This window comes from Lepidochelys kempii, chromosome 9 (genome assembly GCF_965140285.1).
Source record: "Lepidochelys kempii isolate rLepKem1 chromosome 9, rLepKem1.hap1, whole genome shotgun sequence".
In the NCBI taxonomy this organism is placed as follows: Eukaryota; Metazoa; Chordata; order Testudines; family Cheloniidae; genus Lepidochelys; species Lepidochelys kempii.
The window spans coordinates 18,436,608-18,453,642 of record NC_136388.1 but is presented as its reverse complement, the minus strand read 5'-3'; the positions used below and the strand labels follow the sequence as shown (position 1 = coordinate 18,453,642).

Here is a 17,035-nt window from a genome sequence, read left to right as displayed (position 1 = left end):
GAATCATAGAATATCAGGGTTGGAAGGGACCTCAGGAGGTCATCTAGTCCAACCCCTTGCTCAGAGCAGGACCAATCCCCAACTAAATCATTCCAGCCAGGGCTTTGTCAAGCCTGACCTTAAAAACTTCTAAGGAAGGAGATTCCACCACCTCCCTGGGTAACGCATTCCAGTGTTTCACCACCTTCTTAGAGAAAAAGTTTTTCCTAATATCCAACCTAAACCTCCCCCACTGCAACTTGAGACCATTACTCCTTGTCCTGTCCTCTTCTACCACTGAGAATAGTCTAGAACCATCCTCTCTGGAACCACCTCTCAGGTAGTTGAAAGCAGCTATCAAATCCCCCCTCATTCTTCTCTTCTGCAGACTAAACAATCCCAGCTCCCTCAGCCTCTCCTCATAACTCATGTGTTCCAGACCCCTAATCATTTTTGTTGCCCTTCGCTGGACTCTCTCCAATTTTTCCACATCCTTCTTGTAGTGTGGGGCCCAAAACTGGACACAGTACTCCAGATGAGGCCTCACCAATGTCGAATAGAGGGGAACGATCACGTCCCTCGATCTGCTGGCTATGCCCCTACTTATACATCCCAAAATGCCATTGGCCTTCTTGGCAACAAGGGCACACTGCTGACTCATATCCAGCTTCTCGTCCACTGTCACCCCTAGGTCCTTTTCCGCAGAACTGCTGCCTAGCCATTCGGTCCCTAGTCTGTAGCGGTGCATTGGATTCTTCCATCCTAAGTGCAGGACCCTGTACTTATCCTTATTGAACCTCATCAGATTTCTTTTGGCCCAATCCTCCAATTTGTCTAGGTCCCTCTGTATCCTATCCCTGCCCTCCAGCGTATCTACCACTCCTCCTAGTTTAGTATCATCCGCAAATTTGCTGAGAGTGCAATCCACACCATCCTCCAGATCATTTATGAAGATATTGAACAAAACCGGCCCCAGAACCGACCCCTGGGGCACTCCACTTGACACTGGCTGCCAACTAGACATGGAGCCATTGATCACTACCCGCTGAGCCCGACAATCTAGCCAACTTTCTACCCACCTTATAGTGCATTCATCCAGCCCATACTTCTTTAACTTGCTGACAAGAATACTGTGGGAGACCGTGTCAAAAGCTTTGCTAAAGTCAAGAAACAATACATCCACTGCTTTCCCTTCATCCACAGAACCAGTAATCTCATCATAGAAGGCGATTAGATTAGTCAGGCATTACCTTCCCTTGGTGAATCCATGCTGACTGTTCCTGATCACTTTCCTCTCATGTAAGTGCTTCAGGATTGATTCTTTGAGGACCTGCTCCATGATTTTTCCAGGGACTGAGGTGAGGCTGACTGGCCTGTAGTTCCCAGGATCCTCCTTCTTCCCTTTTTTAAAGAATGGCACTACATTAACCTTTTTCCAGTCATCTGGGACTTCCTCTGTTCGCCACGAGTTTTCAAAGATAATGGCCAATGGCTCTGCAATCACAGCTGCCAATTCCTTTAGCACTCTCGGATGCAACTCGTCCGGCCCCATGGACTTGTGCACGTCCAGCTTTTCTAAATAGTCCCTAACCACCTCTTTCTCCACAGAGGGCTGGCCATCTACTCCCCATGTTGTGATGCCCAGCGCAGCAGTCTGGGAGCTGACCTTGTTAGTGAAGACAGAGGCAAAAAAAGCATTGAGTACATTAGCTTTTTCCACATCCTCTGTCACTAGGTTGCCTCCCTCATTCAGTAAGTGGCCCACACTTTCCTGGGCTTTCTTCTTGTTGCCAACATACCTGAAGAAACCCTTCTTGTTACTCTTGATATCTCTTGCTAGCTGCAGCTCCAGGTGCGATTTGGCCCTCCTGATTTCATTCCTACATGCCCGAGCAATATTTCTATACTCTTCCCTGGTCATATGTCCAACCTTCCACTTCTTGTAAGCTTCTTTTTTATGTTTAAGATCCGCTAGGATTTCACCGTTAAGCCAAAATGGTCGCCTGCCATATTTACTATTCTTTCGACTCATCGGGATGGTTTGTCCCTGTAACCTCAACAGGGATTCTTTGAAATACAGCCAGCTCTCCTGGACTCCTTTCCCCTTCATGTTAGTCCCCCAGGGGATCCTACCCATCCGTTCCCTGAGGGAGTCGAAGTCTGCTTTCCTGAAGTCCAGGGTCTGTATCCTGCTGCTTACCTTTCTTCCCTTTCTATCTATCCTTTTCTAATGCCTCCTCTCTCTCTCTCTCTCTGACCCGCTGCTCCCCCCGCCCCCACTTCTGATTCCCTGCCTTGCTCAATGCCTAGTACACAGAGAATTCCACGGCACTCCTTTTCACCAGAGCCAGTGCAGCTGGTATGTCTCATCAGCCACTCTAGCAATGTCATGGGACACAAGCTCTGCTAGGGCCTGGGCTAATCAGTATTTTTATTAATAATAAAAAACTATATTACAATATTTTACCATGTCCTAAATGGCTTTGGAAACTTAAACATACAGGGATCCCATCATTCCTCAATGAAATGCAGCTACCTCAAGGGTGAAAACTTGTCCCCTCTTTAACAACACACAGCCACAATGCACAACTGTTTAATGAATGAAATGAAGAATATGTCAGCCAAGTGGAAATGCAAGAGGGATTTAGGTAGGCAGAATGCAATGAACAGAATTGGAATCTGGCCTGGACACCCAGCCTAAAAATCCTACTCTTTCAAAAAGCACCGCAAGCTCTCCAGTGATTACAAGAGGTCAGGACATCAGTTTCGCATCTTAAAGCAAAGCACCTTTCGCCCTAACTCCAATCTGAGGTATTGCTTCAGCACTGGTTCAAGGACCATCAACTGAGACTATTCCTTCCTTGCCCAGCCAAATTCTGCTGACCCAGTCCAGTCATGGTTGGCTTGTGAGATCTAAATGGATTACAGCACAAGAAGGTGTGACGGGGGCTCCCACTACCTTAAAGTCTCAATCCTGCAATTCACTGTGCCTAGTATACTGCTGAATCCACATGAAGCCCCACTGACTTCAGCAGGGCTTCAGACCTGCGCCACAGTCCACTTCCATACTACAGATCACAGAGTCAGGCCATAAGTGGTTATCCTGCTTCACTTTAACTCCTAGTGCCTGGAAGGAACTCTCCAGTACCCATCTCATAAACTAGTCTTGCTGATCTAAATACTCTCCATATTTTGCAATGAAAAAATTAAAGTGCTCCCTAAATTATCCAATTCAGCTGAATTAGACTGGCATAAAATACAATGATTTCGAAACGAACTTTGGTCCCATGAGTGGCATTTTAAAAAGTAATTGTATGTAAAGGGGCTTTTCCTAAACACACAAGCTTTTAGCGGAAGAGGAATACAGCAATAGTCCCCTAGTGATAATATAATAAACTACATTCCCTTAGATGGGTGAGTTTCTAAAGCTTGAACAAATGGAAACACTTATTTTTAATGTAAATTTAGGGTCTGTTCCATCAAAGTGGGATGTTTTTTGTTGTTTAATTTACAGCATGGTTGTTTCTTTGACAGCATGCAGGAAAGCTGGTTTTTTTTCCTTTTTCTTTTAATCAGTCAGGCTACTGCTACCATGCTTTAAATGCTCATTTGTACCAAACAAATCACCACCAAAAACCATGATGATCTGTTGATACCCCATATCAGACCACTATATGCTCTGAGGTTTGCCTTAGCTGAATCTCAATCTATAGATAAAAGGGGCTGGTTGGGCAGAGCTCAGGAAAATCTATCACAGAGACATTTCCCTGTATAGTAACTGTGGCTCTTCATTGAGATGCAGGTAGTGCTCTGATACCAAAGACTGCAGTGCATCATTAAAGTACTGTGAAGACAAACAACACTCTCACTGCATACCAAGTGGTATTACATTTAACTGAATCATTTTATTATGAATACATCCAGGTCTGCCACTGTAAGCCACTTGTGTAAAATTTTCTAGCGAAAATGAATCTTCACTAATTACAATTCATGCATATTTCAGAACTATCCTCAGAGATACTGCAAGGTGGCTATAAAGAAGAATTTTATAATTAAGTTCATTTGCAATTGGCAGTCATACCAGGACTAACCTACATCAGAGATAACCCTAGACCATCTCACAATAGTGGTTTTATTTTTATCATCTGTGTTTCTTAGAACTGTTGGGTATCCTGATATCTGATATCACTTTTTAACACTGAACCTTTATTGGAAACCAAACCACAGATGATTCTATCGTTCAAATGTGATAGAAGGTTTAAAGAAAACAGGTAGTTTACTAGTTCAATTAAACTGTTGGGATACTAAAATACCCACTGTCCTTTGCAGGAAAGTCAAACAAAGACTGTAATTAGCATGCTTTAGTATGAGATAATTTTCTTTCCAAAGTAAATGGTCTCTCCATCTCTAATGTAACCTTCTGAAATCAAATTAAGAAAATCACCTTGTAGTAATACACATTTTCAAGTTCCTTATCACGAAAATGCAGAAAGGTTCTTTATTTCTCCCCCATTTACCTGCTTAAAAACTGAATTGTAAAGAACACAAGTAACTGCTTTCCCATGACTTGTGACCTTTCTGCCGGTTTCCTGCTTCATTTCCAATAACATCAGCTGGTTATTAAATGAGATAAAAAGCCGTCCGTGAGCGTCATTAAAATAAAGGGTGGATTGGAAGTCCAGACTCTTTGGAAATGAGCCCACAATCCTCTGGATGCACAGCTGATGCTGAATATCCCAGAGCCTTAACACCTGTGCACATAATGATGAAGAAATCACACATTATCTGCTTTTTTTGTTTGTTTTGTTTCAGAATGCATTGCAGTCATTAGTTATTGCAGTGATAGCTCTGGCTTGCTTCATTTGCCTGATTAACATTTACCACCAAATACAAGATGAAAGAGGCCATCTTTGTTCAGTTTATTTTACAAAAGCTATCAGTGAGTATTTTGTTTTATTGTTATTTGTATTATAACCAAGGTCAGGACCCTATTGTGCCAGCCATTGTACAAACACATAAGACAACCTCTGTGCTGAGGAGTTTTCAGTCTAGACAGACAAGACAGAGAAAGGGGGGAGTGGAAACAGCGGTGAAGTGACTTGTCCAAGGTTTTACATCACTGTAACTCCACTGGTTTCCTGGTTTATATGGGTGCAGTTGAGAAGAGAATCTAAAAGCCTCTGGCAGTTACCCTTAGAAAAACAATTAGTGAGTCAGAATAGTCAGAACAAGGTTGAAACATCAACCTTGTTGTGTCTATATTTTACTAGTGTCCCCAGGGAGTTAGAAGTGATATATATGAGCTTTGGATCCACTAAGGCAGGTTAGTAAAAGTTACAATAAAAATCTCTCTTATAGAATGGTATGAGTGTTGACACAAGAGACTAACAGCTTAGTGGCAAATGTTATGGTCTGTTGTGTGTATAAATAAAAAGGTAATTTTTATGCCATTATTTACTTGGTAGACTGTAAAGGCTCGTTATAAATATACAACAGCTATAGCGAATAAGAGATGGCCCGTTCTGGAGGAGGATAAAAGGGAGCTATTTTTTAGCTTTCTTGAAAGCATAAAGCAGCAATATATCAGCAAGTGGATGCAGAGAAGTAGTTGCTATGCAAGCTTCTTCAAACAGCATTGCCAATGCACTTCCCTTGGTGTGCCTCACTAACCTGGCTCTTTTTTTACACCAGGTTTCTCACCAGAAGCAAAGACTTACAAATGTGCTAAGTTAAAGCCCCTCTCCAGAGCTATAGTCATTAGGAGTACATCCAAACTCAATGAGCCTACAGGTCTCTGCATACACCAGTTCTCATCTATTTAAAGAATCCCAAGCATTGGGTGACCCAGTTATTTAAATGTGGTCACAGCAGTGTGGCAAATCCCAGAACACTACCGGAGAGTGGGTAGGCAGAAGCATCAAGTAGATTATACAGAGACAAGCAAGAAACAAGTCTACTGGGGAGAGAATGAGTAGCCATGGAGCGATAGCTGCCATCTTAACCCAGTCTGGTAAATCCTAGTTGGAATCCTGAGTATTCCCATACTGAATCTGTTCTATGGATATGGGGCTTCTGTCTCCAGGTCTGTGAACACAGCTCAATTCACAAGCCATACATTGATTAAAAGTGTTAAAACATGTGACTTTGTGCTGGTTTAAAACAAGCCCACTCTATCTCCATGACTTATCCATTACAACACATGGTGCAATCAGTGACTCAGAATTTCTCTTGTGCTGTCAAAATTCCGCCTTTTAAAATGGTGAATGTTACCTCTTTGCATCCCTCTCATCCCACATAACGTCGGATGGAAAAAGTTTGTTGTGGTTTCTGCTGGCAGTAAATCAGAGAGTGCTCTTTGTAGCAGAGGGGGCTTTCTGTTTATTATATAGACATAGAGACTCAGATTACCATGCATTCATCAGAGTGAAATAGATTCATACTAATGCCAAGAACAGCATGCACTGCTCTGGGTTTAGCAATTAAAGAGAAAACACAATTTTAACACTGCAATTGAAAGACATACAGTGGTGTTTAATATTGGTGCTGGCCTCACTTGTTCTGCTCAGGTGTTGATCAGCAAGTCCTTTCTTGCCCTTATAATGACAAACCTGGATCACAGTCTCAAATTAGCATTAGAGAAATGTTGAGTGTGAAAATAAACTAAGGCCTGTCGACATTTAAAACACTACAGCGGCACAGCTGCAGCTATGGACACTACTTCACTTTACTTTAGCGTGGACACTCCTTACACTGATGGGTAAGGCGATTGCTGAGAGCTTCCTGAGAGCATAGACACTACCTCCCATTGGCATAGGTAATCCACCTCCCTCAGAGGTAGTAGTTAGGTTGACATAAGAATTCAGCCTTTGACCTAGTGCTGTCTACATAGGGGCTTAGATCAGCTTAACTACCTCACTCAGGAGTGTGAGTTTTTCACACCCCTCAGTGACATGGCTGGTTCGACCTAATTTTCTAGTGGAGACCAGCACTAGGACACACTATGGACCATATTTTCAAGAAAGTTTTGCATCCACAACTGGGGTCATATTTCCAGAAGACCTCAGCTCTCAATTAAGCAGCAAGATAAATGGCCAGATTCTCATATGTTGGGTATGGAGCTTTTTTTGAAAATTTAATCATGTCACAATGGGAGCTGCTGGCGCATTTCTGAAAATGCTCCACTTGTGTGTGCTCAACACCTGAAAATCTGGCCCTGTGGATCCAGTTCTGTTTGTCAATGCAGGGACTGCAGATCAGGCCCTGTAGGCAGTTTCTATATTTACCTTGTCCTCCGAGAAGCTGAAAAGCTGTTTTCGTTCAGTAATGAACTGAACAGCTATTACACTGGCTGAATGGCCTTGAAGAACTCCAGCAGGTTTCGACGTGACGTAGGGGTTCCAGAGGCAAACTCGGTGATTGATGCCAGCAGTAGCTGTTCACAATCATAAAGCAAAATACATTAAAACCAAAAGTACTCTTGAAAGGGGATTTTATTTCAATTAATAGTAAAGAAACTGCCATCTCTCTGAAATACACAGTGATAATGGCTTTGCTAAATGAGAATGTGTTTGTTTATGTTACCAGTGAATATGTGAGAACGGTAGTGACTGCAATAATTAATAATGCAGAACAGTTTCCATTGTAATCGCATCTGCAGTTACTCAGAACTTCCCTAAACTTGCACTTTTTGAGCAGAAATTTCTCTCATGCCCTTCCCCCCAGCTAATTTGTCTTCCACTTCATAAGCCAGAAATATAAAACATCATCACATAAATATAAAACACTAGGACTCGGTCTTTCACTTTTGCAGGCAGAATGCATACAAAGGAAGAAAATGCCTATATATGTACACATACAGAATACAGTTTTCTTAGCCCCTTAGGTTTTACTATAGAACATAAATTAGTCAGTTTTTAAAAACATACCGATTAAGTTGAGTCGAGAGTGGAAGTCAAAAGCATTAATTCCCCGGGCAATGTCAAAGGATGTAGTTTTAAGACGAGGCTTTAATTTTTCTCTCCAAGCCAGCACCAATGTGTTAACGTTACTGGTTGTACTGGAAATAAAGGCATCAAAAGAAGAGCTGTATGCAACTAATGGGTGAGAAAAGAAAGAGAGAAGCCTTGAATTGATTTCTTTTAATATAATCCAATCAGAGCTAGTTTCATAAAGAACAAGGTATATTAAATCTAAGCCTAATTTTAAAAAACAATTGTTGTCAGGGAGAAAACTAACCTTGACTTCAAAGGGGTTTGGATCAGGCCCACACGGCTCAATCCTGCAAGGTGCTGAGCACTCTGGACCTGATCCAGGACTGCTCACACACGTAAGTGCTTTGCTGGATTGTGGCCAGAGTTCTCAGCACAATTCAGGGATGAGTCCCTAGATGTCAAGGACATACAATATACAGCGTGGGTCTAATAAAGTGCTCAATGGCTTCATCTCTCATGAAGTTCAGCAGTATTAGAGGGCGTTCAATACTTTGTAATTGGACAAGCAAGAAATCTAACAGAAGCATGGTAAAAATACATCACACTGCTTTGCTGATACAATGAAGTCTCATTTACATTTTTGGTATAGAGACTTAATGAACCATACATACCATATCCTATATACTGGTAACAACTAACTCTCCTTGCAGTAATCCCTTCTGAACTACAGAGCTTTGCCACTGGTTTCTAATCCCTGAGGAGGTTGGATATAAAACTGGCGACACAATATGACCCCATGTTACTAAGCTAGTTATTCTTTATTCAGTAAAGCGATACTGAAATCTAAAGTCCACATTATACAACAATTATTCCTACACAAATACATGGCAATGCTACAGTCTAATTACTGTGTGATCAAAAAGTGCAAATATCTGGGAAATTACTTTGTTATATTTCCACTTTACATTCAAATACTGTTACAATTCTTGCTCTGCAGTCCATCAGGAAAGACAAATTGGAAATCTTAAACTCAGAGTGTTGCCCTAGGACTTGAATCTGGAGGTTATAAGTGACTTTTGCGGGAATAAAATGTTGTATGTTTCAGGAGCTCAGTGATTTGCACAGTTTGTTACAAAAACAAACTTGTTTCTGACTAAATTGTATTGTAAGTCAAGCTCCTTGAAGAATGTCTGACTAAAAGGTGAGGGTAAAGGAATTTCCATAACATCAAAGTATGTAGCAAATTCAAATGCTTATCTGCATGGAGAAGGAGAAAAAGGGGCAGATTAAGACAGAAAGGACTTCTTAGTGTCAAACATAGGTTAGGGAGTGGAAACAATCAAAATATGGCCATGAAAATATCTGAATCTGCATTGAAAAAAAGTAATTTTATTTCCAAATGTTTTGCAACGAGTAGCTTTGTCCTTGGAAATATTCTCTATGTCCAGATCCTCGGGTGCTATAAATTAGCATAGCTCTATTGATTTCATTTGGAATTACCCTATTTTACACCAGGTAAGGATCTGACCCCAAAGTGTTCTTCCAATAAGCGTGATGAACAATTTTATTCCATTCACAAACATGGACAATCCTAACATTACCCTCTGATATTATCAGAAAAATTAGTGACCTATTAAAAGACCTAATTAGATCAGCAAGTCCTTGCAAATGCAGAATATAGCCCCACAATAGAGGCAGTATCACAAATTATAACTGACAGAAAGTGGACCCACAGCTACCTCTACTTTCCATTCTCATTGATGCACCTTTGACTAAGGAATCCCTTTTATTGTAATAAGTGTTCATCTTTGCAAATAGTGTCACGTGGCTCTCCAGGGTCCAGTAGCTTTTGTAGAACAGCCAGCAAAGTGCACGATCCCATGGGACCAGCAAATTTAAGAGGAGTCAAAGATCCTCTGGAATTGTCACTTAAGACTTTGTGAATCTCAGATCATATGCAGTTTCCTATGTGGGTCTGAGCCCCTCTGTTTTGTCCTTTCAGCAATGGCAACAAGCCACACTGTGATTTGCTGTCCTGCTCCCCCAGGCAACTACAGTTCATGTGTGTTCTGCAAAAGCCAGGAAGAGGGAGTTAGTGCTTGTTCAGATGGATTTTTTTAGGGTAAGAATCACTGTTCTGAAAGGGGAATGCGCCATGCTGAGCAAGCATTTCACAACTCATGTCCCAGGCCACACTCTGTGGCCACACAATGCTACACTCCATGTTACAAAGGGCAAAGGGGCTTTGTGGCAAGATGGAGCCTTCCTTGGAGAAGCTTTCCCCTTCATCCAGCTCCCATGACTCAGTTTATGCTGGATTCCTGCCATTTTGCTCCCATCTGGGAAGTGGGGAAAGGCACACCCACTCCTTTCCTGGATCTACCATTACTGCCTTTCTCACTAAAATATTTCCTAACATTTTTGCAATTCAACCATGCCCCTTCTCACCATTGTATTTACCAACAGATTTTGAATACTCTGAGTAAATTTTCATTATGTTTTGTTCAACAGGAACCTCAACAAGCCCAAAATATTCCTTCCCATCAAGAAAGCATGTAACGTCTTTCACCTTTCCCCACTCATGCACGTTTTTCAGACCAAAGATGAGATTTTCCAGTGCACAAATGGCAGTTGGGCACCTACATCACACTGAGAGTCCTTGGGAGTTAGGTGCCTAACTGTTACTTGTGCTTTTGAAAATCTACCTCCTTGTGCACAAGTGTACTGTCAAAAATTCCATGGACTTTAATGAGGGTTTGCCTGCATTAGGACTGTGGAATGGGGACCCTAGACTTTGTTTTCCCCTCTCTATAACACCTCCTGTTCCATTGTAACACTGTTTGTATTGCCACAAAATTACTTCCAGTTATTTTCAGAAAGTATCATTTTGCTGCAGTATTTGCATCCTTCTCAGTGAACTATAGCCCTTTCTTATGAATGACAGTAGACAAGAAAACTTATCACTATTCTTTCAAGTCTTCATGTAAGTTGATTAAATCCCATCTTTAAAAAAAAACCAAAAAAAACCCTATATATATTTGCCTTTTATCTGAAGTTCCCACACGTTGAATAAACCATTTCCCTGTACTGTGAGTTTACCAATCTATTCTCTCCCCAAATCTGTAACTTTAGCCTTGGTAGACAAATAAAGGACAGAGAGTACAGGACATCTAAATGACATTGGCTATCTATAAAGTGTTTTATCAAGGTCTCAGGTACTATCTCTGCCTTTATAAGTTATGCTGTTTCTTGTGTTATTTTCCTCTCAACTTTAACACATTCATGGTCTCAAGGCTCCAACATCATTTGGAAATGCTGAGCTTGTATTTATTCCCTCTATTCTCTTCCCCCCCTCCCCCTTAACTTCTTTTGTCCTTGTGGTAACTCAGGTATGTCTGGAATCTATCCATATTGCACTGCATTGAGGCTTCTTGTATTCTATCATCTCCCCTTCTATATATGAACCACTTGTTAGTAACAATGGCCTTCTCACTTATTTAAAGCCCCTTGAGTATGTGTAATTCCTCCTCCAGCTACCTCCCCTTGATAGTATTTCAAGGTCATTTAATACCACATCTGAAATATTCTCCATTCAAAATGCAAAATTATACATCTCCAATCTGAGAAGAGAGAAAAATCCTTTCTGTAAAGATGGAATTACTTCTATTACAGTGCTCCATGAATGGTTCTGCCAGAAGGGTTTAGATTTTTTTTTCCTGGAAAAGAAAAAATAGAAATGAAAAATTCTGACTCTTGAAGAGAATTATATGAGCTACTCAAAATCCAGGGGAAAGTACCATAGATTGGGAGCAGTTAGGAAGTGGGTGAATTTTGAACTGAAATTGTTTAGCCAGGGATTGTATGATAACCAACAAATAGAGTGAAATTCACCCCTAAGCAAGGCCCAAGGCAAGGCTTACACACCACTTAAATCCTCAAAATAGGAATTAAGTAGTGCATTGACCTTGAACTAGCCTTCTGCACAAGAGTGAATTTCACCCATAAGCCTTAGTAAGGGCTTGATCCAAAGACCGATAAGCCAACGGGAGCCTTTCCATTGACTTCAGTAGGCCTAGGTAGAAAGACTAAAACCAGCTAATTATGCTATTTTGAATGCCAAAATAATAAAGGGGTCTCAGTAAAATGAAAGTAGTTCCAGGAAGGGCTACAAAAAGGATTCCAAGATGCAACCTTAAAGAGAAGCTGAACTCATCAGATATGAGAAGCTTTGAAGAGGTGTTGCAAAGAATCTTTCTTATGGTGGTTTGTATGTCCTTCAGGGGTTGTAACAAAGAGAAAGAGGAGAAATTATTTGGAGTTTGTCAGTGAGGACCCAAGATCAAGTATACTGGCTTGACAACAGAAAAAGGAAAATACAAGTTTATTACAAAGAGACCTAAGAAGTGGTCATTGAGGTGATGGAACAGTAAACACTAATGTTACTTATTGCATTGATCTCATATAGCTGATCCAGAAGAATTATGAAGTGCTTTTGCAAGCTATTCACCTTAAAATGGGAGTTGTTGGTGCTCAGGCACCTCAAGATTTAGTTCTGCATGTACATTGGGTTCAACGCAGCACTACATAATAGTTCAGCACAGGAAATGAAGAAGAGATGAGGAAGAGGAACCCAAGAATTACCTGGAGGTGTCATTCAGATGCCATCGCAGGTCATACTGAAGAGTAGTATGGTTTTAACACTCAGTAGGACAGGGTAGAGGAGCTCTTTACTTGTGCTGGGAGTTGCACTAGATGACACAGGCTAGTAATAAGAAGCCTGAGCTGCTTTGGGACACTTTTTTGGAAGGTACTTTTGGGCACTACCAACTATGTAGTCTCCCCATGTATGGCCCAGATGAGCACATCAGGAAATCCATGCCATAAATCCATCTGGATAAATAGGTTTCCTTAATGGAGCGCCAGGATCTGTGCCCTCGCACGATGCATTTGTGTGTGTGGATAGAGCGAAAAGTCCTTCTAGACACCACTAGGTGTTCTAAGTCTCAAACTGCAAAACTGCTTACTTTGCCAATGTAAGAAAACGAGATATTACAGCTCAGAATGCAATAAACTCCCTTTAATGGGATCCATTTGGAACTAGATCAGAATGTTGTATGACTTTACTGCCTTTGCCCTAAATGCTGAATTTGTGCAGCACTCTAGAGGGGCATTCATTATAATACCCCGCTGATCTATCTTTCATGCTTCGTGCATCCCACATCAATAAAAAGCAGACCTAAATGCCTGATTTGCAGTTACTTAGATCGGTGTACATTTCACATTTCTCTCAGAATTTATGTAGTTAAAAACAAAAAGCACTCGCTCTCCCTGCGGGCCCAATTGTGGCAGTTAGGCTCAGGCCAGAGCAGGAAGCAGGTCAGAGCCACACCTGCCCCAGGGATGCTCAGGAAGGGATTGTACCTGGGGGAGGCACAGTTCCTAACTGTCAATCCTACAGAGGGGGAGAGTGCACATTGTACAGCCTGCCTCCCCCCTGCCCCCACCTCAGCCCACTCTGTATGGCTAGTTGTAGGAGTGGTGGGGCAATAGGCTCTGCCTGATCCCTGCTCCATTAGAGTGATGTCCAGTGCTGGGGTGCCTGGAGTAAGCAATGTACCTGCTCAGTGCAGAGACTGCAACTGTTCCCCACCCTTGAATGCAGGAGAAGCAAAGGGAGGGCTTTACAGGAGAGCATGTGTTCCTATCAGCACTGAGCTGTAGTAAAACACGCAGAACATAGCATGCACCAATAGGGGCTGGAGCACCCACGGGGAAAAATTGGCAGCAGCCAAGCTCCCTGCCCTGCCCCGCCCCAGCTCACCTCCGCCTCCTCCCCTGAGTGCGCCATGTCCCCGCTTCTCCTCCCAGCACTCCTCGCGGTGTAACAAGCTGTGGGAGGGAGGAGGAGGAGTGTAAACGTGGCGCGCTCAGGGGAAGAGGCGGGGTTGGAGCGGGAATTTGGGGAAGGAGTCTAAAAGGGGAGGGAGGGAGCAGAGTTGGGGCAGGAACTTTGGGGAAGGGGTTGGAATTGGGGCAGGGCGGGGGTGGAGTCAGGGCGGGGCCAGGGGTGAGTGGGGGTCGAGCATCCACCGGCGCCAGGAGAAGTTGGTGCCTATGTGCACCTACTAGTCCCAGCAGCTAACAGGGTCATCTAGGGGTAAACAGCGTTTGGGGCTACTAGATTTTTAAAGACACACTTTGAAATGCTTGCATGTTAATGTGAAATGACTGAGCTGATTTGAAGTAATGAAAATGCTGGCTTTTCTTAGGGTAGGTACCAGAGCCAGACACCATGACTGTGCTTTATTACTCACAGCCAGATTCTGACTGATCCATGGGAGAGTCCCTGGGGGAAAAGTGTAAAGGAGCTGCCCACTCTCTCCATCCTTTCAGCTCCTGCACAGGCGCACAGACAGTTGCAGCCCCCATACACCTCCCTGGGTTTGCACAGTCTGGTCCATATAGCTGCTCAGGAATGAACAGAGGCCTGGTGTGCATGAATACAAACATTCAGCTGTTTGATCTACAGAAAGGGGCAAGGAATCCTTGTAATCAAAATCTCACAAGGAGAAGAAGTGAGCAGGTATATTTGCAAGGATCTTTGGCCTCATATTTAATATTTCTATGCCTCCTAGAGGAAACCCCAGCTAACCTGCCTTGGTTCCACACACCAAAAATAAATTACTGAGTCAGATGCCTTTCACCCCATGGTCTGATCCTCTAGAGAAACCATAGCCAGCGATCCCTTGGAAGTATCTCCGTGAAGATTCCAGGCACCCACCTGGAAGCCACGCCCCTGACAACTCCAGTGATTCCTCAGATTACCAGGTGCTTGGTGTCTTCTTGAAGGATTGTCAAACCTGAGAAGGGGCCTGTTAAGCCAGTTGGTTGGGACATAGTGTTCTATTATACAAGCTACTTCTTCCATAGTACCAGAGTTATGCTCATTTATGTCAGAATGTCCATCTTGTTGTTCCAGTGCAGTGGAGTCCAATAGATCTCCAACTGGGTGAGTCTTGAGCTGGATCTAATAAGAGGCCCAATCCATCCTTCAGGCTCCCAGCTGTGGTAGGGATTCAGGAGGAACAGGTCTGACCAGAATTGTACCAGCGAGTCACAGAGGATACCCCCCATTCAGCCCAATACTGTCACCTATAGACCCTCATGGTCTTTGGCCAAGTAATCTTCCAGAGCCCTATTGGGGCAGGGTGGTGAACCTCTAAAGCAGCAGCTCCTAGAACCACTAATGTTGTTGCAGTACTTGCTGCTATTGTACTAGTTATTTGATAATACCCCTCTCTTGCCCAGAGGGTGTCCAATACCCTACTCCTAGCACCAAGCTGTAACAGGACTAAGGCAGAATTTTAAAAGAAGAAATTCACAGCTTTGAGCACACCTCATGCTCCCTGAGTTGGGATGTTCTAGTTTATCCCCAGCTAACGACAAACATGATATGCTAGCTCCATTGAAGTCAATGGGAGCACTGACACAGACTTCAGTGGGACCAGGATCGCACTGCACCCCAAGTTGACAAAAGTCTTTAACCATACAATTCAGGTAGTTTTCCACATAAACTCAAAACATGCAAAATGCATACACCATATACGGCAGCTCCTATGTTTCCCACAGAACTCCCTGCCCTGGCTTTTGGTCTCCTGTATGTCATTATCTCCTGTCTTTTAAGGAGCTTAGCCAAAATGGTCTCAGCTGTACCTAATTAGCAAATTAGCTGGTAACACCACCCTGTGCTGTCTCTGAACTTGCCCAGAAATTAATCCCCAGTGCCTCATGCTGTTTACTAGTTTGCAAGGCCTGGCCAGAGACACTATTGGGGCAGGGCTTCAGGATCCTTTCCAAGGGGCACCAATAGGCCTGTGTACACCATCACAAACCTCTTGACATGAAAATAATAGTTATTATGAAGAGAACCAGGCTGCAGTTACACAGATACTAGTAACCACAACTGCTTCCCTCTGCTCATCATGAGAGTTCAGGTGCAAAGATGAACTGTGTCCAGCAGTAAGCCTTCAAGGGAAAAATAATTCTCTCCGCATGAGTGATACTCATTACTATAGATACAGTACCAGTTTCCCTAGACATGCAATTAGCAATAGCTTCTAAACACAAGTAGACCATCAGCTTTTAGTAACGAATATAATTACAGCATGGGATTTTTTTAAGCTTTCATTGTTGTTCAGATTCAGTACCTTGCTTTACCCAATCTTTATAATGAAGTTTGTGCTTTAACGTATAGCAGCATTTGTGATACCCAGAGACCAGCTCCTGCCAATTAATGGTCACAGTTGCTTCTTCACCTTCAGGGGAGCTAGCAGGTCGTTCAAACAAAGAGATCAGAGCAGTGGTAAAGGAAATGGCTTGAACCTGAGAAAGAAAGAAAGAACTTTTATTTAACAAAAAAAAGGGGGGTGATCTACAGACCCCATACCAAATGCAGGCAGGAAGAGATTAAGAACATTCTCTGCCTGCAGACAGCAAATGCAACCTCATTTAGGAGAAATGTCAATTATGGAGGAACAAGCCCCCACCGGATGTAGTTAATAAGGGCAAACCCAAGTATAAAGGCCAGGGCGGGAAGGGGGGGTGTAGATGAACTTGGGACTTCACAGGATAACAATTTTCTGCCAGCCAATTGGCTTACCAGGCCCCTTCTCAGGTTTGACAATCCTGCAAGAAAAGGCCAAGCGCCTGGTAATCAGAACCTGCCTCTGAAAGACTTAAAATCATTTGGAAGTACAAGGGAGGAAGATAGAAGTAGAAGCCCTGAGGATAAAGTGCTATTTGACTTGTTTATATTATGTTTACGGAGTGTGCCTTTTTTCCTCCAGTTGATGTGATTTAAGCCACTGTTGACTAAGTCAAGGACTGACTGAGGCTGCTCAAACTGGGCTTTTGTACAAAGTGGTATCCATCCCTGCTGATAGCAAGGTAGTTAAACTGATACAGCACAAACTCTCTACCTTATTACAAATTCATAACTTTCAGATATTAGAGTTTCAGTATCATTGCTATGGTTATCTTCTTTAATAAGGCTTCAGGGATTTCCTTATGAGCAGAGATTAAAAGAGCTAAATCTGTATAGTTTGGCTATGTGACAAATAAGGGGG

At 42.7% G+C, this 17,035-nt stretch overlaps 1 protein-coding gene across 1 annotated transcript in view; it reads right to left on the bottom strand.

Annotated features, from left to right (window-relative positions):
* WDR49 (WD repeat domain 49) overlaps positions 1-17,035 on the bottom strand; it is a 76,583-nt gene that overhangs the window by 31,991 nt on the left and 27,557 nt on the right. The window contains exons 6-9 of the mRNA XM_073359476.2: positions 16,118-16,292; positions 7,905-8,072; positions 7,263-7,411; positions 4,497-4,730 (exon numbers count right to left, since the gene is read on the bottom strand). Coding sequence (XP_073215577.2) covers positions 4,497-4,730; positions 7,263-7,411; positions 7,905-8,072; positions 16,118-16,292 — 726 coding nt within the window. The remainder of the gene's footprint in view (positions 1-4,496; positions 4,731-7,262; positions 7,412-7,904; positions 8,073-16,117; positions 16,293-17,035) is intronic.